General features: G+C 47.4%; 1 protein-coding gene across 3 annotated transcripts in view; it reads left to right on the forward strand.

Moving 5' to 3' along the window:
* Positions 1-24,639, forward strand: part of SFXN5 (sideroflexin 5) — a 127,318-nt gene that overhangs the window by 8,372 nt on the left and 94,307 nt on the right. For all 3 annotated transcript variants that reach the window (XM_019969935.2, XM_019969936.2, XM_070798433.1), the window contains exons 2-3: positions 2,873-2,941; positions 14,583-14,660. In XM_019969935.2, coding sequence (XP_019825494.2) covers positions 2,873-2,941; positions 14,583-14,660 — 147 coding nt within the window. The remainder of the gene's footprint in view (positions 1-2,872; positions 2,942-14,582; positions 14,661-24,639) is intronic.

Here is a 24,639-nt window from a genome sequence, read left to right on the forward strand (position 1 = left end):
GAGGCTATCTCTCTTAACATTTTAATATATTTTCATGTAGCTTTTTAAATAATGTAATTTTGAACTTTTAATTTTGAAGCAGTTTCAGTCTTACAGAAAAGTTGCAAGAAGAATTCAATTCCGTATACCCTTTGCTTAGGTCCACCAGCTTTCAACAGTTGTCACATTTCCTTTATTATGCTCTTTGTCTACAGGTGGCCATAAAGCCAGGCAAGATAGCAAATGCACATGATACTAAGAACATCTTCAATCTGTAAATAGAATAATAGTACCTGCATTTCCAGGTTTTATTGCTGCCCTGTGTATCCACACATCATTTTTTTCTCAACCTTTTGAGAGTAGATTCTATTCAGCTATCCCTTAATACTTCATTGTAACCTTAACAACAAGGACATTCTCTTATATCTCTGTCTTAGTCAGTTTGGGCTGTTATAGTAAAAATAGCATAGATGGGGTGCTTTATAAACAACAGAAGTTAATTTCTCCCAGTACTGAAGTCTGGGAAGTCCAGGACGAAGGCACTGGTAGATACAGTGTCTGGGGAGGGTCTGATTCCTAGTCGTAGACAGCTCACTGTGTTCTTACATGGTGGAACAGGGTGAGGGGTTTCTCTGACATCTCTATAAGATTGTTAATGCCATTCATGAGGGCTCTGCCCTCATATAATCAGCTCTCAAAGGCCTCACCTCCAAATATCATCACCTAGGCGTTTAGGGTTTTAACACATGAATTTTGAGAGGACACTAATATTCAGTCTGTAGCAATAACCAGAGTGTGGTTATTCAGGAAATTTAGCATGGATACAATCCTTTTATTAATCTGTGATCCTATTCCAGTTTTATCCTTTGTCTCAGCAATCTCCTTGAACGCATTTCCCCCTCTAGTCCAGGATTCATTCAAGAATTACATGTTATGTTCAATCGCCTTATCTCTTCAGTTTCCTTTAATGTGGGGCAGTTTTTCAGCCTTTCTTTGTCTTTACCGCATTTGGCATATTTGGTGAACAAGGCCATTTATTTTACAGAATGCTCCTCAGTTTGGGTTTGTCTGATGTTTCCACATGGTTAGACTCAGTCCCTTCAGAATACCCTGTGAACCCAACTGGGAACTTCTCAGAGACACAGAGAGTCCATTTGCGTCTTATTGGTCCTTCTGACATGCCCCCGTCATTTTGGGGAGGGGCACTTCGTTCCTTTCTAGCACAACAAAATGTGCCAGTCGCATCGTGTTCGTTCCCTACCTCAGCCCTGGAATCAGCCACTTCTCTAAGTCAGGGGTCCCCAACCTCTGGGATCTAATGCCTGATGCTCTGAGGTGGAGCTGATGTCATAATAATAGAAATAAAGCGCACAAGGTAAGGTGCTTGAATCATCCCGAACCCTTCCCCCCACCCCACCCGCAGTCTGTGGAAACATTTCTTCCACGAGAAACCAGAGGTCTCTGGTACCAAAAAGGTTGGGGTCCGCTGCTCTAAGGAACTCTGGTTTGTTTTAGCGGGTGTCACCCTGTCTCCTTGCTCCCCATTTAATATCCATCTCGCTGTTTATCTCCTACTAAGTTGAAATCATGCTTTTTAGAAGCAGTTCACAAATCACAGGCTTTTTGCATGGCATAAACATTGTCCTAAACATGATGGCTGAGCTGTTCCATCCTGTGAATGGATCGTCATTTTCACAATTCACCTTTATAAATAATGCAGCAGTGAGTGTTCTCAGCACACACCTCTGCCTACACTTCTGAACATCTCTGATTGAGCATTGTGTGTAAGTTGGGGGATGGTTTAGGCCTCTGATGTATAAGAAGTTAGAGAAGCGACTGTTTTAGTTAGCAATGGTGTGGAAGCTTGATAGATCTGTGAAAGGCTGGAGCCGGGAGAGGGGTGGAAAGGCTGCTCCAGGCAGAGGGTGCCATGGTGTGTCAGGAGACCTTGTGGTGACCCGGGTCTATTTTCGGTCTTTTTTGAGGAGGGGAAGGAGCAGAAATTGGCTGCAGGGTCTGATGTCCTAGTGAGAAGGAAAATAGTGGGTGTGTTCTGTTTCCTCCCCGGTGGCGTGGAGGCTGGGCTTGGAGAGCTGTGGGGCTCCAGGGAGGATGTGGGAGGGAGCCTGAGGATAGTGAGGCATGAACCCCCAGCGTTTGCAGCTTTCCCCTTTGTCCCCTCGCTGGGTCCCCTCTCTCCTCCCCTGGAGCTTGGCTTTGCCAAACTGGCTCTGTCCTGAGGGCAGAAGGCCCAGCAGCAGCGTTGCTTGGTTTCCTTTCACTGTGCTCTAATGCCTGTGGCCTGTTTAGCACAATGCCCTCCTTTTCCAAGGCCCCTGCTCAGGGATAAGGATGGGGAGCTGGCCCTCTGTCCTGAGGCGTGGGTGAAGGAAGGCCTGAGGGCTGCAAGCTGGGTATCCGCGCTTGAGCTCTACGGTGGGGAGCTTTCCCTGGCAGCAGAGCCTGTGCTGGACTTTGGGGAGAGACCCTCTCTCCTAAAGTCCTAAGCAAAGCACAAAGGCCGTGGTGGGCCGGGCAGACTGGGAGAGGGCTGGGGACCAGACCGCCCCTCTGGCCGTCATGCTTTTTGGTTCTCGGAGCTGCTGAAAGGCTCGGAGTTGATCTCAGGGCATTGGGAGAAGAGGGAGGAAAATGGGAGGCACATGGAAGAGACATTGGGTCAGACATGTCTCAATGGTCGTTCTGAGTTGACTTTGGAAAGCCTCAGATCTGGGAGAGCTGCCATCAGGTCACCGAGAAGCGAGAGGCCTCGGCGTTCATCACCCGTGACTGTGGGACCCTGACAGTAAGGGCGAGCTGTGGGTGGGTTCCCCATTGTCTAGAGAAAGGGGTACAGCAACTGATCCACTCTCCTCTCCCGCCCCTTCTCCAGACATCCTTCTTTGGTCGCTTCAGGCACTTCTTGGACATCATCGACCCTCGCACACTCTTTGTCACTGAGGTGAGTCATGGCTGTCACTCTCAATGGAGGCCCCTTGGCCTTTATACCTTGTGACTTTGGAAGATCCACAGGTCATCATTATCTCATTTCATCTGGATCTCACAACATCCCTTCAAGGTAGATATGTCATTATTATTATTTCAAACTTCAATAAAACGATTACCAAGTACATGGATTATGTGCTCATTACAAAAATCCAAACGGTTCAGAACAAGAAGGATCCTTCGTGCCCTCTCCCTACTCACTCCCCTCCTCTGATAGGTAAGATTGCGACTCAGGCATACGTTATATTTTATATGTGAACACTCCTGTGAGTTTTGACAGACATATCAAGTGTCCACAATGAAGTGTTCATCATGAAGATGGAGAACATTTCTGTCATCCTACCGTACTCCTCATGACCATTTGTGATCCATCTCCCCAAGCCCCTGCTGAGCCCCCGCAACCGTTTTCTGCTCTTGTTGTTTTGCTGTTTCTGTGACGCCGTATGAGTGAGGTCCTACAGTGCGTAGCCTTGTGTGTCTGCTTCTTTCGCTTGACGTGGTGCTTCTGAGCTTCATCTGTGTCGCATGTGTCAGTACTTCATCCCTTCTTGCCGCTGAGCAGCATTCCATTGAAAGGATGTTCCAGATCTTGTTTCTTCTGTCCACTTGCTGATGAACACACGGGCTGTTTCCATTTTCTGATTATTCTGAATAAAATTGCTCTGAGCATTCTTTGTGTGGATGTATGCTTTCATTTCTCTTGAGTGAGTAACTAGGACTGGGGTTGCCGGCGCATATGGTAAGTATACGTTTAACTTCTTAGGAAACTGCCGAAAAGTTGCTTGAGGATTACTGTCCATTTTACATTCTCATCCAATGTTCCAGTCACTCCACATTCTCATTAATCCTTGATATTGTCACATTTACCATCAGATTTCTTTGAGCCATTCCAAGAAGTGTGTCTTTCTATCCTTTGTATTGTATTTACAAACGTTTATAGGAATGCATGCACATAAAATGTAGTGAATATTTGTTAAGCACTTTCTGTGAGCAAAGCAGTGTCATAAACATTTTACATGTATTAGCTTGTCGGATTAACTCAAAACAACCCTTTGAGGTAGATTCTATTTTAAGTTCCATTTTCCAGATGAGGAAACATACAGACAGAAGTTAAGTCTCAGGCACATGGTGCTGGCCAGTGATGGAGCCAGGGTATGAACCCAGGTAAGCTTGTCTCCAGAACACTTATTTTTGGCCACTTTGCATTCCTGTTCAGGTAACTCAAGTTTAGGGAGCTCTCCCAAGCTGGAAGAAGGCCTGAACTCCCCACCCCAGGCCCCACGTACCCTGATGGAAGTCACTGAGCCTCTGAGTCAGCCCCCTGAGTAGGCAGCCCTTCTCTGCTCACCTTTGTGCTGAGCATTGGCTTGCTTCAGCTCTGGGAAGAAAAAGAAGCACAGGGCCTGCTTGGCACCTGGCCCTAGAACCATCTCCATCTCTCCATCCCCACTGTGCCTGGGAGAGCAGTCCAGTTATGGGAAATGTGGGGATTACCCTGATATGTGATTTCCTGCTGCAGCCCAGGAAGGATGAAGGACTCTAGTACTTACCTGGCTGACCTTATATCTGGGTGTAGTGTCTCTGAAGGGCAAGGCTATTGTACTTCCGGGCCCTGTCAGGAGTCTCCAAAGGAGTAATCAATGGGATTACATAAAAATTTGGAGGCGCACCAAACTAGAGGAACTACTTACCCAGCCTAGGTTATGTGTCTTTCTTGAAAGCTCTGGAATGGTGCCCAACTAGATAGAATTGTGACAAAAATCCCAACATAAATGCTTCCTGCTTGATGGAGGAGGTGGTGGAGACAAACGCTTATTTCAAAAGATGGAGATGCTGATGGTGAACTTGAAGGCAGCACATTGAGAGATGGTGGAGGGAGGCCTGGGCGGTCTGGACGTGTATCAGTGCTCCCCCCAGTTACCACGAGCAGGCAGGTGCTTTGGGGGCAGCTGGGCAGCACACCGCTTGTGCTGGGGGCTCACAGCTCCTCCTCTCTAGTCCACACTCCTCTCATCCCCAGACCATTTCATGTTACTGCTATCTTCCTGTACCACATTTTTTCTTCCACTCTTGCATTTGGAAAGACCTCAGCATCTTTGTACATTACTAAGCCATCTTTTGCCTATTTCCCTGTGAGTAAATTTAAAAGTCTTATCCTTTTTTTTTTTTTTACCATTAATTGAAATGTCAAAGACTGTTAACTATTTAATGACCAGAAAATAACTGATGCAACAATCAGTTAAAAATATTTTTCAAATTTCTGTTTCTTCTCTTCATCAAGGATGCCGATAGGCTTTCTGGAAAAGATCTACACCTTTTCCTACTGCATCCCAGTTGGGGACTGTTTCCAGTACTACTTGCCTTGTGGAAATTTTCTGCCCATAGAAGATCTTCTAGGCCCTAAAAAATCCAAAAGGGCCATGAGTGGGCCCTTCCGTCCCTCCCTAGTTCCAATCCAGGCAGGTAGCTTGGCAAGGCCATTTGCCTGGAAGTGATGGAGATTAGGAGCAGGAAGAGGAAAGAATCTCTTACCTGAGTCCCTCCCCGACAACTGTGGTGCTATCAGGAGGGCCAGATTTCCCCTGCTGCTGGGCTCAGCTCAAGACCATGGCTTATGCCCACAAAGCACTGTCTCTCTCCCAGAGTGTCCTGGAACACTCCTAGGCTGCATCCTGGGAGGGAGCGTGGGGTGATGGCTGCCCAGGCAGAGGAGATCTGGACAGGCCGGCTCACCTGTGTGAGAGGAGAATGGAGGACATGAGAGGTGGCTCTGGAAGCCAGAGTTTCCTGAGGTGGAAAGATGCTGTGCATCTGGAGGCTTCTGATGACCCATTTCTGAGGGGCAGTAGCTGAGTCAATGGATAGACTCATCTTGAGAGAGTTTTGCAGCTATTGTTTGTAATTTATAACTGGCGAAGCTTTAAAAAGATTCCAGCCCTTGTGTGTGTAATGAGGTGGAGCAAATTTTATTCACCATAATTTCTCTTAGGAAGAAGGCTGTCTTTGTTCTAAGAATGTCTTGAGCAAGGCTTCAGAGAGGAAGGAGGTTGCCTGTTTGACAAAAGAGGAAGAGTTGTGCTTTTCCAATCCTCCTAAGAGGGAGGAGAAAGAAGGAACATGAGGGGAAAACAGTGGGAAGGAGAGCAAGTAACCATGATGAACGGAAAGGCCAGTGTCTGGGGCTCTTTAGAGGTTGGTCATGCATACTGTGAAAGGTGCTGTCCCTTCCACCATCATTCCTATTGTATTGTCATAAAATCTGCCTGGTTCCTGAAGTCTCTGCAAGAATTCATTCTTTAAAGGGCTCTTGAGGGGCCAGGAGTCTGCTCTCAGTGCTGTAGGTGGACAGTTGGGCCTGAGGAAGGAAACCCCTGGGACCTGGCAGAAGCCTTAACTTCATCCTTTCATGTGGGTCCTGGAATTAGATCTAGATCTCTAAGGAAAGGCCGTACCAGCTGACATCTGAGTTACTTTAAATCATTAACTTAATGTGAAAGGGGTTTGCTATTCTGAATTCAATAATTATTTAAGAGAATGAATGTTTGGCAGATGATCATTCTGAAGGACGTGGAAAACCAACGGAAGCAGTGCAAATAGCAGAAACTCATTACTAGTATTTGTGAAGTAATCTGAGACTGTTTTGGGTGTATCATAGGACAGAATAAATCATTACGCTGATATTGGGAACCAGGGTTCTCTCCGCAGGAGTAGGGAGATACAAATATGAAGTAGGGGAAAAGAAAAAAACTACATTATGTTGTATTTGAATTGGAGGAATCAATGTGAACTCGTGATTTATGCACATATACATTCATATACTTACATTTATATTTCTCAGTTTTCTGACTCTGATCACTGACAGGGCCTAGAAACAATGACACCCCAGTAACAGGGGACACACTTGGCACTCAGATCTTCGTTCCTAAATGCCATCGCTTACTAAAAGCACCCAGGGCTTCTCGGAGAGTTTGCCAAATCCACACCTGAGGCAAAGAGCATTGCTACAGAAAGTAAGAAAATGTTTCTAGAATGATGGAGACACAGGAACAGGAAGTGGCTGAGTCCCACTAGCCACATTTGGGACAATTTGAACATTAAGAAGAAAAACAATGGATTATAATACATTGAATAATAAAAAGAATCCATGAGTCCATAGTAAAACTAAAAATATGAGAGAGGGAAGCTCTTATTCTCAGAAGAATGTCAGCTAATAAATGTTGAAGGAAATAAACATTATGTAGTCCTCAGTGACGGAGAAGGCAATGGCACCCCACTCCAGTACTCTTGCCTGGAAAACCCCATGGACGGAGGAGCCAGGTAGGCTCCAGTCCATGGGGTCGCTAAGAGTTGGGCACGACTGAGTGACTTCACTTTCACTTTTCACTTTCATGCATTGGAGAAGGAAATGGCAACCCACTCCAGTGTTCTTGCCTGAAGAATCCCAGGGACAGAGGAGCCTGGTGGGCTGCCGTCTATGGGGTCACACACAGTTGGACACGACTGAAGTGACTTAGCAGCAGGAGCAGCAGCAGTCCTCAGTGAAATAACTGATTTCAACCAGGATCATTAACAGATGCTATTTGCATGGAATAAAATGCTGTTGTAAAACAGGATATTCTTAGTCTTTCAGGTAAGTATCGCCTCCAAATGTTGCTTAGCAATTACTAAGGGAAAAGGTACTTTTACGGTGGTGAGCTTGGAGAACACTCCTTCAACCAGGTGACCAATGAAAACAATTGACATTATGTGCCTCTTGATGTTTTGTGATTCTGGTAGTAATCTCTAAATACTGGAACATATGAAAGTCTAAAAAAGAAAATAAAAGCTGCTCATTATCTCTCCTGCAAGAAATAATCACAATTATCATTCTAGTGTATGTATCTGTACAAAATTAGGGTGGTGTGTATAATGTGTACATATATATATCTGTATCTGTATCTTACTCTCTCTCTCTCTATCCACGGTCCCTGACTTAAGTCTACGATTTATGGGCTTTATGATGGTGTGAAAGTATGCATTCAGTAGGTGTCATGGTTCCAGTTGTGGATTTTGATTATCTCCTGGGCTAGTGATATGCACACAGTACAATACTCTCTTGCGATGCTGGGCCACGACAGCCACAGGTCCCAGTCAGCCCCGTGATCACACACGGGAACCACCGATACACTTAGAACCATTCTACACCCGCACAACTATGCTGTTTTTCACTTTCAGTATAGTAGTCGATGAATTTCATGAGGTAGTCAACATTTTATTATAAAATAGCCTCTGCATTAGATGATTTTGCCCAACTGTAGGCTAATGTTAGTGTTCTGAGCACGTGTAGGAAGGCCAGGCTAAGCCATGATATTCAGTAGGTTAGGTGTGTTAAATGTATTTTCAACCTAAGATGTGATATTTTCACTTAAAGTGACATTTTTATGATAGGATGAACCCCATAGTAAGTCAAGGAAGATCTCTCTCTGTATGTATTGTGTATATATATACATATATATATATATATATATATGTAAATACATATTTAAAATCATATGTGACATATGTATACATGATATATATTGTTTTTTCCATATAGCATATCTTGAGCATTTTTCCTTGTCATTAAATGTTATTTCAAAGTGTGTTTAATAACTACATAGTAATCCATCAGGTGATTATTCTAAAACTTAATCATCTTCTCTATTGACCATTTGGGTAGTTTCAAGTCTTTTGCCAATATAAATAATATGGCGATAAATATCCTTGTACATATATCTCCCCATATTTCTCTTTATTTCCTTGGGGTAAATTCCTAGAAGTGGAATTTCTGAATGAAAGGCATTTTAAGGCTTTTGATATATATTGCCAAATTGCCCTGCAAATTGTACCAATCTGTACCAAGACTATCAGTTTATGCTGTCAATAGTAGTAAGACTATCCATTTAAATGCATTCTAGACAGCATCAGGTAGTCTAATTTTAAATTTTAAAATTTCCAAATTTCAGTACCCTTACACACTTCAGATTTTTGCCCATCTGTATACATTTTTGTCATGCTTATTACATTGAACATAGACTTTTTATTTGCTTTTTTCATTTATTTCCAAGTCTTTATAATTTTAGGAAGTCAAGTCTTTTAGTATAAATATCCATCTCTGTTAGGCTTTTAGGTCTAACAGATAGGTTGTTTCCTACCTTTTTCTTTCCTGCCAAAAATAGTTTTAGGCAAATTATTTTTCATTTCTGATAAATTTATTCTTTTAGAAAAATATTCCCAAAAGTAGGGTATCCAGGATGTAGACCACGATTGTTTTTAAAGTTCTTAGGCATAGCTGGACAGATTTACTTTCTAAAGGGCTATACCACCTGTCATGCTGTCAGAATTAACTCACATTCAGTGTCCTAAAGGTGGCCAGAGGTTGGCCACAGGGAAACGTGTGCCTGGTTTCCCCTTCTCTTGGGCCTCCCAGAGGTAGCTTGTGGTTGAGCTAGGAAACAGTCTCAGCGCAGATAACCCTGTGGGTCCCAGGATTGCTGGGAAGGAACAAGAAGGGCTTAGGAAGGCCAAGGGAGGATGAGAGAAGGGTTTGAGACTCTGCCTGCACAAAGCCTTGGCCCCCAAATCCCACCATCCGGGAGCCAGAAAGGAATGGTTGAAGATGTGGCAGGCAAGGTAAGAATGCACAGCCCTGTGCTTGGCTGATTCAAGACTGGCCCAGGTGAGAGCAATTAGATACTGAGCGATCAAGGCAGGCCTTGCCCCCGTCCCTACCGCCAGCTCCGTTCCCTCATGCACACCAACCCCGCTCCCCACATTCATTTTCACCCTGACCATTGACGCTTCTTTTTCCTTTCTCTTTCTTTTCCTTCCTTCCTTCCTTTCTCCCTCTTCCTCTCTCTCCTTCTCTCCTTCCCTTCCTCCCTTCTCCCCCACCCCCTATTTTAAGTGGGACTCCCAAATTTTGATTGCCTGAAATGTCCAGGTTTCAATTGTACCCACTTTTGCTAAACACGCAGCAGCAACTGGGCTTGCCTTTGAATGAGAATAAAGAAGGCCCTTCCCTTTCTTATGTGGGGTACCTGGCCACCATTGACATCGGCTTTTCAGGATGCAAGCATTTCTATGGTTTCTCTGGGAGACCACCCCTCTTTCAATTACTGACCATCTGGAGGACAGGAGGCTCTTCCATGCTCATGTCTCATGGAAATGGCCCAGAGCTGGGAATGCAGGGACTTGAGATTCCTAGATGACACCCACCCACTCTGTGACCCTGGGCATCGAAATGCCCTTCCTGCTCGGACCCCAGCTGTCTCAGAGAAAGGAAGTCCACGTGGTTCAGTAGACACTCACAGAGGGGTACTGTCATCCACATCCTGTGTGAACAGGGCATGGTCTCTTGGAATCCCACGATTCCGTAGAACCAGCATAGCTCTCAAGGGCCTCTGGCCTGCTGCTTTGGAACCTGGTCCCTAACCCTGATTATACCCTTCACCTCTCCTCCCAGCAGCCTCATATTTATCAGTGCTCATTATGTGTGGCCCCGTGTTGGTGATGGACTGGGGTAGGAGTGCCCTGCGTTTCAGCCAACATAACCTACAGCAGTCTCCTGCTCCCTGCACCCTGCAGTCTCTGACAGGTAACAGGGGCACGTGGTGGTGAGTGACCATGGACCTCAAAGAGGTGCAAACCAAATGCTCTCTGAGTGTTCAGAGGGCAGAGGGAACTTTTCTGGAAGATTCCTGAATATGGCCCTGTGCCTTGAAGGATAGACATGGGTGGGGACAGACAACCCAGGGGGGTGGGGTGGTATAGGAAAGATCAGGGGTGAGGGCCTGCAGGAAAAGTGGGTGGCCTTTATCACAAGTAGGGGTGAAATGTTTCTGGGTAATCCTCACCTCCTGGCCCACTGCTGTCACGCCCATTGTATATCTTAACATATTAAACATTATAATAAATAAAATATTCAAATCATTTAGACATGCTCCCTAGCCAGGCGTGGATTATACTGTGTGCATTTAGTTTGGGGGTTGGCTAAGGTATACCTCTTCCCTCCAAAGAGATTAGCTTTGCTTCTGATGACTTTCCTCATCTTCCCATTTTGTGCCTTTCCGTCCTGTGTTCCAACATCCTCATTCCTGTCTGCCAGGGTCTCCTGCCCGCTCTGCCACCACCCTAACACTGCAGGACTGCCCTTTGGCTTCCTTCCTCCCCCTGGGGCTTCGGGGCGGGACCTCTGTTCAAATTCTCTGCCCTGGAGCAGACCTCCCAGATGCCTGTCCGAAGAGAGACTTTCTGGAGATCATGCCCATCAGATACAAGAAGAGAGTCTTGCTGCGACAGTTTCTGGCAGGCAGGTGATGGAGTCGGGGAAGCAGCAACCTGGGCTGTCCGTCCCCAAGCCCAGGGCTCCAGAATAGGGCCTGCAGCCTTGTCTCCAGGCCGGCTGGGCCCCTCACCATCTTAGCATTCAGGGCGTAGCTGCCTGTTTGTTCCTGACTGAAAAGACTTCCTGCAAATTTCACCCTGCCACTGGCCTCCTGCTTTCCCCATCCTTCAAGTGCCCAGGGCTTTTCTGTCAAGTGTGTAATGCATCGGGGTGAGAGGAGGACTTCAAGCAGAGAGACTCTCCTCCTATCCCTCAAGGCTCCCTGAAAATGGCTCCCTTCTCTGCTGTGAGAAGTCCAGCTCCCAGAACAGCCAGCCCTCAGGGACCTCTCAAGGCAAGGCCCGAGGCCTTTCCTGTCCCACAGAGGCGCTGGGAGCGCTATCCCTCAGTCTCTGAGCTAGGAGGCCAAGCTGAGGCTTAGCAAGGCCCAGAGGCAGACAAGCACATGCTAGCTTGTCCCAGTCCTGCATTAGCAGGCCTATCTCCGGAAGCTTTGGATTTGGTTCTTTCTCAATGAGCGCCAAGATCAGGGCTCTTTGGAACTTAATCCTGTGGCAAGAGGCCTCCCTTTGATGACTGTGTGGAATGAGATGGAATCTGGCCAGGTTGTTAGAGGAACTGAATCCCTGGAGTGGGAACATAATGAGAACACAGGGTCATTCACCATTCAGGGTGGAAAGTAGAGCACTTATTGTGGGGCCAAGGCTGAGGCTGGCAGGAAGCAGGCTTGGAGCGGGCAGCTTGTCGTATCACCAGGAGGATTTGGGGGGCAGTTGCAGAGACTAGTTAGCAAGGGTCTGACTAAACTCTGGCCTCAAATACTGACCTGCTCACTTTCTGTTGAACTTAAGCAAGTTAGAGCAATCAACCAACATGAAAAGCAAATGTATTAAGTCTAGAAGGAAAATAATAACTTTTGCAGTGGTTATCTCTGTGGTATGTTTACAGGTGATTACAACATTTTTGTGAGTGCTTTCGATTTTTCTGACATTTTTTCTAAACAGAGTGGATTACACCTGGAAAAAACACCAACTCAAAGTTGTCTCTACTTTGAAAGCAAAGAGATTCTGGGGAAGGACTCTGGAATTCAGAAATTGACAGACATATATTTGAAAGGGAAGAGGCAGTACTTTACAGCAGTCGGGCTGTCCCAAGTAAGAAGTTCTCCTGGCCTCCTGACAGCCCAATTGGCTTGTCTGGGCTGGGGTTAGTCCTGCTGTTTTAGTGCGGGAGGTGGCTGTTCCTTTCCCATCCTATGCGACCACTGTCGGCCTGCTCAGAAGACGCCCCATGGGGCAACCCGCCCTGGAGCTGCATCCTGCCTGTGGACCAGGGGCTTCTGTGGAGGTCTCTCTGCACTCCCATCCTTAGCCAACTTTGTCCCTTGGTCAAAGTGGAACAGGGTGGCTTCCCTGGGTTTCTTCCCTCATCATGAGCATCCCTGATGACCGTTCCTCATCTGACCTGGACATAGGCTGCCTTCTCTCACTGTTGTCTATTTATTATTGATTTTTTTTAAAAAAAGGATATACCATACATACAGCAAAATACATAAATCCAAAGTGTATGACCTAATGGATTTTGACACACGTTTATACTGTGTAACTACCAGTCAGATCAAAACTTTGAGCATTTCCATTATTCCAGAGGGTTCCTCATGCCCTCTCCAAGTCAACACCCCCACCCACCTTCACAAAGGTAATACCATAATGACGTCTACCACCATAGGTGTGTTTGACCTGTTTTTGAAATTTATATATACTTTTTGCATCTGCCTTTTTTGCTCATCATTGTGTGAATTGGCCTTCTATTATCATGTAACAAATCACCCTAAAATTTAATGGCCTGAAATAACAACAGGTAATTCTTTTGCTCACTGACCTTCAGTTTTGACAGGACTTAGAGAGGATGGTTTGTCTCGCAGCCTTGGCTAAGGCAGCTTGACGGGGGTGGGGAAGGTCCATTTCAAGATGGCTCACTTCCATGGAGGGCCAATTGTTGCTGACCATTAGCTGGTCACTTAGCTGGAGCTGTGGGCCAGGCCCTCAGTTCTTAATCCACATGGGTCGCTTCATAGGCTACTTGGGCTTCCTTACAATGTGATGGCTAAGTTTCAAGAAAGCAACCATCCCAAGAGAGCCAGGTAGAAATGCAAGGCATTTTCATGACCTGGCCTCAGAGGTCACACAACCTCACCTTGGCAACACTCTATTGTTAAGGCAGTCACAAAGGCCTGCCGAGAATCACGTGGAGGGACATAGACTCTACCTCTGGATGGGGGATGTGGGAAAGTTCTAGAAGAACATGGAGTGAGAGATATCAGGGTGCCATTCTTGAGAAGATTTATCCGATTGTAACATATCTGTAGTTTGCATTTTAAATGCTGTGTAATATTTCATTGTGTGCGTATACTTACCCAGTCTGTCAACTGACATTTGAGTTGTTTGCAGTTTGGGCCTATTTGCAGAGTGCCACAATGAATATTCTTATACAAGTCTTTTCGGTGGACAAAGACTGCCTTCTCTCAGTGTTGCTGTCTCTAGTTTTTAAGATTTTAAAAATCATACAATTCTATTCTCTTTTATTTTTTCCCCATCAGTTACTGTAGCCATATGTATTTGAGTATGTAAATCTCTGCTAGTGTTTTTCAAATGTTGAGAAGAAATTATATAAGTATTACATAAATATGTTCTCTTTATAAAAACTTGCGATATTACAATTAAGACTAAAATTTCTTCCAACGCCACTTGCCAAATCTGAACTCTTTCCTCCTACCTCAAGGTAACCTCTGTCACTAGTTTGACAGGTCTCCTTTTAGAGCTTTTTTGATACATTTACTCACATAAATATTCTCATAGGAAAAACTGTTTTCTGTGTGTGTTGTTTGTTTGGTACAATGAATGGCATCATACGCCTCTGCAATTTCTTTCACACTTAAAAAAATACCTTGGAGATATGGCCATGGAGATCTACTTTACTTTTTAAACCACCGAATAACGTGTATAGTATTATTACACTGGGTAAATGGCAAACGTTTATCCATTGCCCTGTGAAAGGACGTTTAGGCTATAGTCTTCTTTATTGTTTTGCGTGTGTCCCATAAACTGAAGGGCAGGTCTTGCACACTGTGAAGATGGTCAGTGCTGGGTCAATACTGATGCACCCCTGCAAGGGAAAGTGTTGCTGGAGCCCTGGATCTGTGCCCCTCAGTGTCCCTTTTCTTTGCCTGCAGAGACGTCTCAGAGAGGCTGTGCAACTGCTGGAAGACTATAAGCATGGGACCCTGCGCCCAGGGGTTACCAATGAGCAGGTAACTCTGCTGGAGGTGGGGTGGGGGAATGGTGGCGGGGAAGGAAGGTGGCAAATTCGCTATCCCTGCCCTGCAGCCAGAACCGCTTCTCTTCCCCCCAGAATCCACTTTTACTGCTGCTACATCTCCTGTGGACTTGTGGGTTTTGGAGGGGATACTCAGGGCCCTCCTGTAAGCTGCTCTGGTGGGAAGTATGGAGGCTGCTAAGACTAGAGAAACCTAAGGCAATAATTTGCTGGCGCTGACATGTGCATCTTTTCCCAATTCCACATTCAGTGACACCGCAGTGATGACTTGAAATCAGCCACAATGTGAGAATTTACACCATGGAAATTGATAGATACTATAAATCAGGACTTTTTTCTCAAAAATACTCACCAGCATACCACTATCCGGAAGTTTAGACTGAGGATGAGAAACATGGAGGAGACAGTGTGGAATTAGGCTGCTGCTGCTGCTGCTAAGTTGCTTCAGTCGTGTCCGACCCTGTGCAACCCCATAGACGGCAGCCCACCAGGCTCCCCCGTCCCTGGGATTCTCCAGGCAAGAACACTGGAGTGGGGTGCCATTGCCTTCTCCATGGAATTAGGCTAAGACACTGCAATTTCTGTTTTGTTAATATCATGTAGAAACTTGAACTAGAGCTAATTGAAAAGTTGATGGTTTTGTCTGATTTGGGGGGAAGGTAGGGAGATGTAGTATAGGGCAGCTCTAGTGATTGTAGAGACAGATGGTTAATGTGCTGAAGTTTTTCTTTTTGTTCATAAGCTTTATTTTAAAAGCTATTAAAAATTAATCTCACAGTTTTTTTTTTTTTCAAAGTTCAAAAAGTCAAATAGCACGAAAACACTTGTGAGGAAAAATAGTGTATTGCCCCATCTCTCCCCAGTTCCCATTTCTCTTCCCCAGAAGCAAATGCTGTTAGCTGTTTCTTCAGATATAAATCTGTATTTCAAACTAAGCGTATCTGTACTGCTATTTCTCAACTAGTTCTTTTGTGTGGTAGTTGAGGATCCATCTCTCTTATTATTTACCTCCATAAACACATTTCTCTCCCCTACCCTCATCACCCTCCCAAAATAGTTATCATAGTTTTGGGGTCTATGGATATTCAATATTCACATTATGACAATTATATGAGCAATACTACAACTTTGTTGTATATGATTATGTTTCCTCTCCTTTTTGACTTTATGTTTTATCTGGATTTAATAATTACCTCATTTTTCTCCCTGACAGAGTTTTCTTTGTACCATCTCTAATTCTTACTGTATCTTCTAGCAGCTTTTTGATATTTTTAATGGTGGTGGTGGTTTACTCGCTCAGTTGTATGTAACTCTGTGACCCCATGGACTGTAGCCAGCCAGTCTCATGGGATTTCCCATAGCCAGAGGAGCCTGAATATTGGAGTGGTTGCCATTTCCTTCTCCAGGGGATCTCCCAACCCAGGAATTGAACCCAGGTCTCCTGCACGGCAGGCAGATTATGTACCAGCTGAGCTACAAGGGAAGCCCGTTTCACTTCCATATTTTCCCCTGAAATTTTCAATTCTGGGGCGCAGCTCCCTCAGCTCCTCTTGGTGTACACCTTCATTTCAGTGGAAGACCTCTTCTGGTAGCTCCCTGAAAAAGGGTAAGTGGAAAGAAAATTTGGAGTCCTTTTATATCTGAAAAAAATGTAATTTGTAATTGTAATTCTGTACTCAGCTTTAACTGACAGTTTGGCTGAGGAGAAAATTCCAATTTTTAGGTTGACAACATTTTCCTTTAGAATTTTGAAGACATTGCTCTTCTGGCTTCTAGTCTAGCTTTTGAAAAATCCAGTGCTGTTTTATTCCTGATTCTTTGCAAGTGACCTGTTTTCTCTCTTTGGGAATGTTTAGGATCTCCTCTCTATGTATATGGTTTATTTCTGAAATCCCACAATGCTATGTCTTTTAAAATTCATTATTTTGGGTTTCTGGTGACCTCTTTCAATCTGAAGACTCCTGTCTCTCAGTTCTGGCAATTTTTCTTATACTATTTCTTTGATAATTTCTTCTCATTCTGGAATTCCTGTTAGTCAAATATTCAACATCTTAGATTGATACTCAGATTTTCTTATCCTTTTCTTCTCTTTTATTCTTTCACTTTTTCCTTCTGTCTGGATTTACAGGAAATTTCCTTCAGTTTATTTTCAACGTGTCTATCAGATTTTTAACTTCAGCTAGTACAAATTTTAATTTCTGAGAGCTATTTGGTTGTTTCTTTTCTTTATTCCTTTCAGCAGGATCCTCTTCCTATTTTGTAAATACAGTATCTTCTCACCTCTGCATTCTGGAAGCCAACTAGAGGAGCAAGGCTGAAGCCCCGATATTCACTTTGCAGATTTTCATTGATTTCTCTGCTTTTAGCCTCACCTGATCCCCCTTTCTGGAGAAGGCAATGGCACCCCACTCCAGTACTCTTGCCTGGAAAATCCCATGGATGGAGGAGCCTGGTAGGCTGTAGTCCATGGGGTCGCTAAGAGTCGGACACGACTGAGCAACTTCCCTTTCACTTTTCACTTTCATGCATTGGAGAAGGAAATGGCAACCCACTCCAGTGTTCTTGCCTGGAGAATCCCAGGGATGGGGGAGGCTGGTGGCCTGTCGTCTATGGGGTCGCACAGAGTTGGACACGACTGAAGCAACTTAGCAGCAGCAGCTCCCTCTTTCCACTGGGCTAGTGTTCCCAAGTCTGGAGTCACTTGGATTCCATTTCTCCAGAAGGTTGATAACCTTCCAGTGTTTGGGGAACACAGACGAGGGTGGTGAGAGCCCCCTTGCTGTGTGGAGAAGGCCGAGGGGTCCTACTGCTTTGAATTCAGATTTTCAACCAAGTCCCTCTGTTTAGCCCTATGATTAGCCCTTTGTTCCTGGGGTGCCTGGGCCCTCCAAGTCCTGAACTTCGCTGGCATCCTGGGGGTGATGGCCTGGCTTCTCAAGTGTGGCTTCTGCAGGCATTGAGGGATGGCTTCCTCCTCTCTGCTGGATCAGTTCCTAAAACTCTGCTTATTTTCCGTCCGGAAACACATTTTCCTGTGCTGTAGTCTCTTCTGTTCTGTTGGTGACTGTGAGGCACTGCCCTGCCTTTTCACACCTTTAGGCACAAAGTCCACGCGACCCGCTGGTCCCTGGCTGGGTGTTCCCTGGGCCAGGTGGCTAAGCCATCAGCCCTCCCCAATCCAGTTTATTTTGCTATGTATTTACGGGGCATCTCCAGGCCAGTGTTGGTGCTAGGAGCTGGGGGAGAGCAGAGGAGAGGCTGGAGGAGGGTCCTGCCCCCGGGACGCCCCAGAATCCAGGCCACGACAGTGAAAATACATGATGCCGTGGGAGAGCAGAGGAGTCACCTGACCAGAAGCAGGGAGTCTGGAAGAGATTTCTCACCTGAGACTGAGGGATGACCAAGGATTAGTGAGGAGGGGGCGCTGGGAAGGGGCGGAGGAAAAACATCCTGAGCACAGAGAGAACGGCCCCTAGAGGAAGATGGCCCCTAGAGGAAGGGACAGGCCAATGTGCTGGACAGCAGCCTGCCACATGGAGAGGGGGCAGAGGTGCCAAGAGAGGCAGCTCCTTGGCCAGATGCCCTTGTGTGGGGCCCCTGAAGTGACGCATGATGTTGCAGTGCTGGCTATGCAAGGTCTATCTTCAGGAGCCTGTGTTGCCTGCTGAGTTGGTTGGGAGCAGCCATCAGCAGACAGGGCAGGGCCGGATGTCCTTATTCCTGAGCGAAGTGCTGCCCTCTGGCTGTGGCACCGAGGAGCCCGCTGGTGTGACCTGACACGCCCCTCTCTAGGGTGGGGGGCTGGTCCTCGGACCCTGGCAGCTCCTCATGGACCAGAGGAGTCCAGCCTCCAGGCCTTTCCTGCCCTTGTGTCTGCTCTCAGCCCAAGCTCCCCTCCAGCCTGGCTTTTCCTCTTGGGACTCTTTCCAGTTTTCAAGAGTTGGGAAATGAGGCCATGTTTCCTCTCTTTGTTCCCTTCAGAAGCTTAAAGCTGCCTGTCCTGTTTTCTGGGCCCGCTTTGTTTTCTATCCCGAAAGCTCTCATGTGCCTCCAGGCAGCTGGGAAGCCCGGAGGGTGGGGGGACCCTGCACTAGCTGGGGGAAGGTGGGGGGTCCTGCACTAGCTGGGGGAGGTTGGGGGGACCCTGCACTAGCTGGGGGAGGTTGGGGGGACCCTGCACTAACTGGAGGAAGGTGGGGGGTCCTGCACTAGCTGGGGGAGGTTGGGGGGACCCTTACTAGCTGGGGGAAGGTGGGGGGTCCTGCACTAGCTGGGGGAGGGTGGAGGGACCCTGCACTAGCTGGGGGAAGGTGGGGGGACCTGCACTAGCTGGGGGAGGTTGGGGGGACCCTGTACTAGCTGGGGGAAGGTGGGGGGTCCTGCACTAGCTGGGGGAGGGTGGGGTGTCCTGCACTAGCTGGGGGAGGGTGGGGACCTGCACTAGCTGGGGGAGGGTGGGGACCCTGCACTAGCTGGGGGAAGGTGGGGGGACCTGCACTAGCTGGGGGAAGGTGGGGGGTCCTGCACTAGCTGGGGGAGGGTGGGGGGACCTGCACTAGCTGGGGGAGGTTGGGGGGACCCTGTACTAGCTGGGGGAGGGTGGGGGGACCCTGTACTAGCTGGGGGAGGGTGGGGGGACCTGCACTAGCTGGGGGAGGGTGGGGGGACCCTGTACTAGCTGGGGGAGGGTGGGGGGACCTGCACTAGCTGGGGGAGGGTGGGGGGACCTGCACTAGCTGGGGGAGGTTGGGGGGACCCTTACTAGCTGGGGGAAGGTGGGGTTCCTGCACTAGCTGGGGGAGGGTGGGGGGTCCTGCACTAGCTGGGGGAGGGTGGAGGGACCTGCACTAGCTGGGGGAGGGTGGGGGGACCTGCACTAGCTGCTCCTCCCCGTTCTGGCTCCAGTTGGTGATGCCTGCGGCGTCCCTCTGGAGGCCAGTGTGAGTCCACGGCTCAGCCCCCATCCCCGCGCCCTCCTGGCTCCCCAGACATCAGGATTGGGCTCTGCTGCAGCTCTCCCAGTACCTCCTGGACCTTGTCTACAGAGCCCTGGCCCCCACCAGCCTCCACGGCCACAGCAAGAGCAGGTAGTGACATACCAGCTCAGGATCTGGGGAGCTTCAGGGATCAGAAATTCACAAAGTCCCCATCCCTGGTTGAGGCTTGCCCTGCTCAAAGGTCATGCCGGTGCTGTCTGAAGAGGCTGGGATGGTTCTTGACCTCGGTCTGGACAGCCTGTGTGCTTTTGGGCTCTGTGCCTCCCCTGATGTCATTTTGGTGGCATGCGACTCAGAAGCCTGTGGCTGTGTGCTGATGCCTATGGGCCTGACGCAATGTCTGGGCACCACTGGGTATCTTATGCACTAATTTGTTACCTAATCTGCCCTCCAGTTACAATATCCCACCAGGGGGCTATAAGCAGATTGAGAGTTTATTCACACCTGATGACCTGGGTTAGTGGGTGGCTGATATCTCCTCCAGAGACTGTTAACTTGTTGAAAGGTTGCTGTACCAGTGAAAAGTTAGTCCTAACAGTAAAATAAAAATAAGTAAAATTTACTCTTTGGGCTTGACAGGTATATATTTGATGTATTAGGAACCCTAATAAAGATTGCAGCTATCAGTTAAACAACAAAGCCATAGATGAGAGCGAAAACACAAGTCCAGGCAGCTAAGTTTCTGAGTGCTGTGCTGTGTGCTTTTTGTATGCTGGGGCTTTGCTGGGATGGTTTGGTATGGATGGAGATGGGTGGGGTTCAATATGGAAGACCCCCATGGTAATGAGTCACCACTCACTGTGAGCTCACCAAAGCCCAGGAGCCATGCTAAATATTTGCACTTTATATGTATTCTCTCAATTAATCTTCACAGAAGCCCTGTTTGGTTGATGCCTATATTGATCCCATTTTACAGGCAAGAAAACTGAGGCTCAGAGAGATTACAAAACTTATCTCAGGTTACATAACTAATGTGTGGTGGGACAAGGACACTGGACCTGGAAGATCTAATGCCCATTTTTCACTCACTGTCTGAAGATAGATTTGGAAGGGAAGGTAATACTCTGGAGTGGAATGTGTGTGCTAACAGGCAGAGTGGGCGGGTGGGGTAGAAGTGCCATCAGAGGGGCTTGGCATGTGTGCAGGTCTCTTAGCCCCAGTCACACTGTGCAGTTAACCCTGTCAGGCCAGGCCGTGGGCATCTGTGGAGCACCTGGTACATGAGAGGTGCAGTGGTAGGTGGGCACTGGGAGGCTCCTGCCCTCACGCAGCCAGCTCCCACGCAGGCGCACACTTAAGGGGGTGGCTAGAGGCAGGATTTAGGCTGCGGTAGTAGGAATTCAGCGGCGAGAGACTCCTGAGAACACAGGTGCTGAGGAAAGGCTTCGTGGAGGACACAAGCATTTGGACGTAGAATGTAGAGAGACCCAAGGCATGAGAGGGTCGTCCCTGTAAGTTGCAGACGAAGGCTGGGAAGTAGAGTGGAGAGAGAGGGAGAGAAAGTGCATGATGAGAGAGGGACAGAAGGTGAGAAAGGAAGTTGGGAAGTTTCAGGCCAGATTGTGAAAGTTTCTGGAACCCAGAAGAGATGCTGGTTGTGTTGTCCTGGAGTAAGAGGGGAGCAGGACAGTGGAACTGTGGTTGGATCCTCCTGTACCAGGTATATGGGGAGGGAAAAGTGCTGAAAGGAAAACAGCTTGGGAGCGGCGGGGGTGGTCGGAAGTGAGGGGGCAGGGAGCCACTGTCGGCTTCTGAGCGGCGGTTCTGGTCCATCATTCCACACCCCCAGAGGCTGGGAGCCAGCCCGCCTTCCTTGGTGCCTGCTCAGCACCCAGCACAGTGGTTGCCCAGGGGTCCCATGAAGGATGGGTTCTGCCTGCAACCTGCCAAGGCGAAAGGGCAGCTGAGATGTGAGAGATCCTGCTGGTCTCCTCCCCTGGCAGAGCAGAAATGGGGTCAGCTGTGTTTGGGTTTTGCTGAAAATAGCAGAGAAGATACCAGAGAGTTAAAAATACTTGCACCCTGAATCTTCTCTGGGTATCAGCAGGATTGTCTATCAGAGGCTTGAATGACACCGCCCCCCACCCCCCACTTGCCCTGACCCCTGGCCTCTGGGATCCTGATCAGCACCCAGCACCTCTGGGGCAGCTACAAGCTGACCCTTATTATTAGCACAAAACAGGCAAGTGATCAGTATTAGCTGAAGCATTTGTATGATACTACATTTGTGGTACTGGGTGCTGTATAGCATCTCCAGGCTGGGTCTTGCAGTGGCCTCCTGGGTGGTCTTCCTGTTCTACCTGGGCTCCCTCTGCCCATTCCCAGTACAGCACTCAGACTGACCTGTGAAACTGCTCCAGGGTTTGTTGCCCCAGGGTTTCTCAGACTCAGCACGATTGGCATTTGGGGCTGGGTAATTCTTTGTCGTGGGGGCTGCCCTGTGCACTGTAGGACGTATAGCAACACCCCTGGTCTACCCACTGTGTGCTAATGGCATTCCTTCCCAATTCATGACAACGAGACATTTCCCAATGGCCCCTGGGTGGAAAATTGCCCTCCTGTTAAGGACCACTCTATAGTAAAAACTCAGAGTAAAAGCCACAGTCCTCAGCACAAACTGCAAAGCCCCAATTCATCTCTGATCTTATTTCCTACTGCTCTTTCCCTCATTCAGCCCAAGTCAGTCACACAGGCCTCCTCCTGTCCCTCAGATAGGCTGGGAGGCCCACTCTGCCTCAGGGCCTTTGCACTGGCTGTTCTGCTGGACAGAAAAATCTCCTACCAGGTATCTGCATGGCTTACTTCCTCCTTCAGGTATTTTCTCTAAAGCCATCTCAATGAAAACTACCCTGACCACCTTACTAAACATCATCCTACTTGAGAATCTGTCCAGGGAAAGAAAAGTTGGGGGAGCAAAAGAAGGAGCCACTAGAACCAGAGGCAGGACAAGAGATGGAATTTTAGGGAGCCCAACTCCAGCCTACAGCGCACAGGACAGCCCCCACGACAAAGAATTACCCAGCCCCAAATGCCAGCGAAGGGATCCAAGGAGTAGAGGCGCTTCTGGGGGTGGAGGATGCAGCCTGTGTCTCTCCCTCCCCTCTTCCAGCCCAGCTCCAGCCTAGCCTTTTCTTTTCTGTCCCCACTGTGACAGAAGCTGTGACCCTGGTCATGTCATCGTGTTCCTGAATGTTCTCCATCCTTCACCCCCTCCTTTCGTGAGGACCCCACTACAATAAATTTTTAAAAATCCATCCTTGCTGCCAGCACACTCTCCCTATCCTTACTCTGTTCTACTTTCCCGTGTTTCTTGAAGCACTTATCCTTCTCACATATGAGCAAATTTACTTTTTATTATTTTTTTGTTTATTGTTTGTCTCCACAATCGTGTAAGCTCCACAAAACCAGAGATTTCGTTTTGTTTTTTTTTTTTTGATATATTCTTAGTGCCTAGAGTGGTGCCCAGCACATAATATGTGCTCAATAAATATTTGTTGGATAAATGAATTGTTTTTAATTATCACAATAAGCATGAAAGTAAGTATTCATATTCCTATATTACAAATGAGGAAATGGAGGCTCAAAAAATTAAGTTGTTGTTGTTTAGTCCCTAAGTTGTGTCCAACTCTTGTGACTGCATGGACTGTAGCTTGCCAGGCTCCTCTGTTTATGGGATTTCCCAGGCAAGAATACTGGAGTGGGTTGCCATTTCCTTCTCCAGGGGATCTTCCTGACCCAGGGCTTGAACCCGCATCTCCAAGTAAATTGCCCCAAGTCACATGGCTAGCAAGTGGGAGATCTGTAATTCCAATTCACAAAAGAGGGTTTGACTAGAGGCTCCAGCCTCTTAATAGAGAGAAACTGTGTGTACATGGAAGTCGTGACTGCTCATGTGTGTTGTGTAGCAGATTGAGGGGGGATATTTGTCTCCTTTCATCTGTAGAATTGGCCCATTTTTTGCCCCACGTAGATTTGCATTTGTACATATTACCTGGGAGTAACCATGGCAACAAAGTTAATGGTGAGAAGTAATAGGATTGGCCCAAATGATGAATTAAGAAGATTTCTTATTGTGTCATGAAGGCATCCTCTGCCTTATAGAAGGATCCCTTTCAGGCTCTGTTTAATTACCTTTTAGAGGTTGTTATAAATAGGCTCTGTTGTTGCTGCTTCAGAGGTTTGGAGAAGCAGCTTGGAAAGAGGAGAGGGGAAGCGGAAGGAATCAGACTGGGGACAAGGCCTGGGCAGTGACTCCTCCATCTGAGGTCTGAGCATAGGAGGTCTCTGCCCTGAGAAGGAGGGGCTTCCCTCCTGAAGTTTGTTTGGGGCCCACCCTCTGCCCCTCGCTTGGCCTCCGCACTGGGTTTCTGATAAGTTCAAATGGCAACTCAGCTGAGACTTAAGCCATTTCTGAAATCAGCAAACGTCTGCATTGTTCCAGCAACCTTTCTCCCAGGCTGTTTCCCCACATCCTCTGTGTCCTCATTCTGCAAGCTGAGAAATCAAGAAAGGTCGAAAGTCTCACATCCACACTGGTTGTTGCTGCACCAGTAAATTCCAAGGGATTGGGGCTATGCATTTTAATGTTCAGCCAGAAACACAGAGGGAGATGACTGAGCCCAAAGGAGACCAGGTCACACTGAGGAATTGTAGCTTAAAATGGAGCTGCTGCAGTGGATCGACAAGAAGACGCAGGGGGCTCCCTGTTCTAGATTCTCAGTGTGGATGGACTGCCCACCATGTCTCCTTGGCCTCCATCAAGTGCTTTACATTCCAGGGTTTCCTTGCTTGTAACCTGTTTGCAGGGTTGGCTCATTAAACTTCAAATTATCAACCAGCTCTTGGCTTGTGGGTGATATCTGCTGCCATTTCTGTATCCAGCATTCAACTCATGGGCCCAGCATGTCGCAGGGAAAAACCTAGACTCAAAAAATCAGGCCCGAGTCCTTGTCCTGG

Source organism: Bos indicus, chromosome 11, assembly GCF_029378745.1.
Source record: "Bos indicus isolate NIAB-ARS_2022 breed Sahiwal x Tharparkar chromosome 11, NIAB-ARS_B.indTharparkar_mat_pri_1.0, whole genome shotgun sequence".
NCBI lineage: Eukaryota > Metazoa > Chordata > Mammalia > Artiodactyla > Bovidae > Bos > Bos indicus.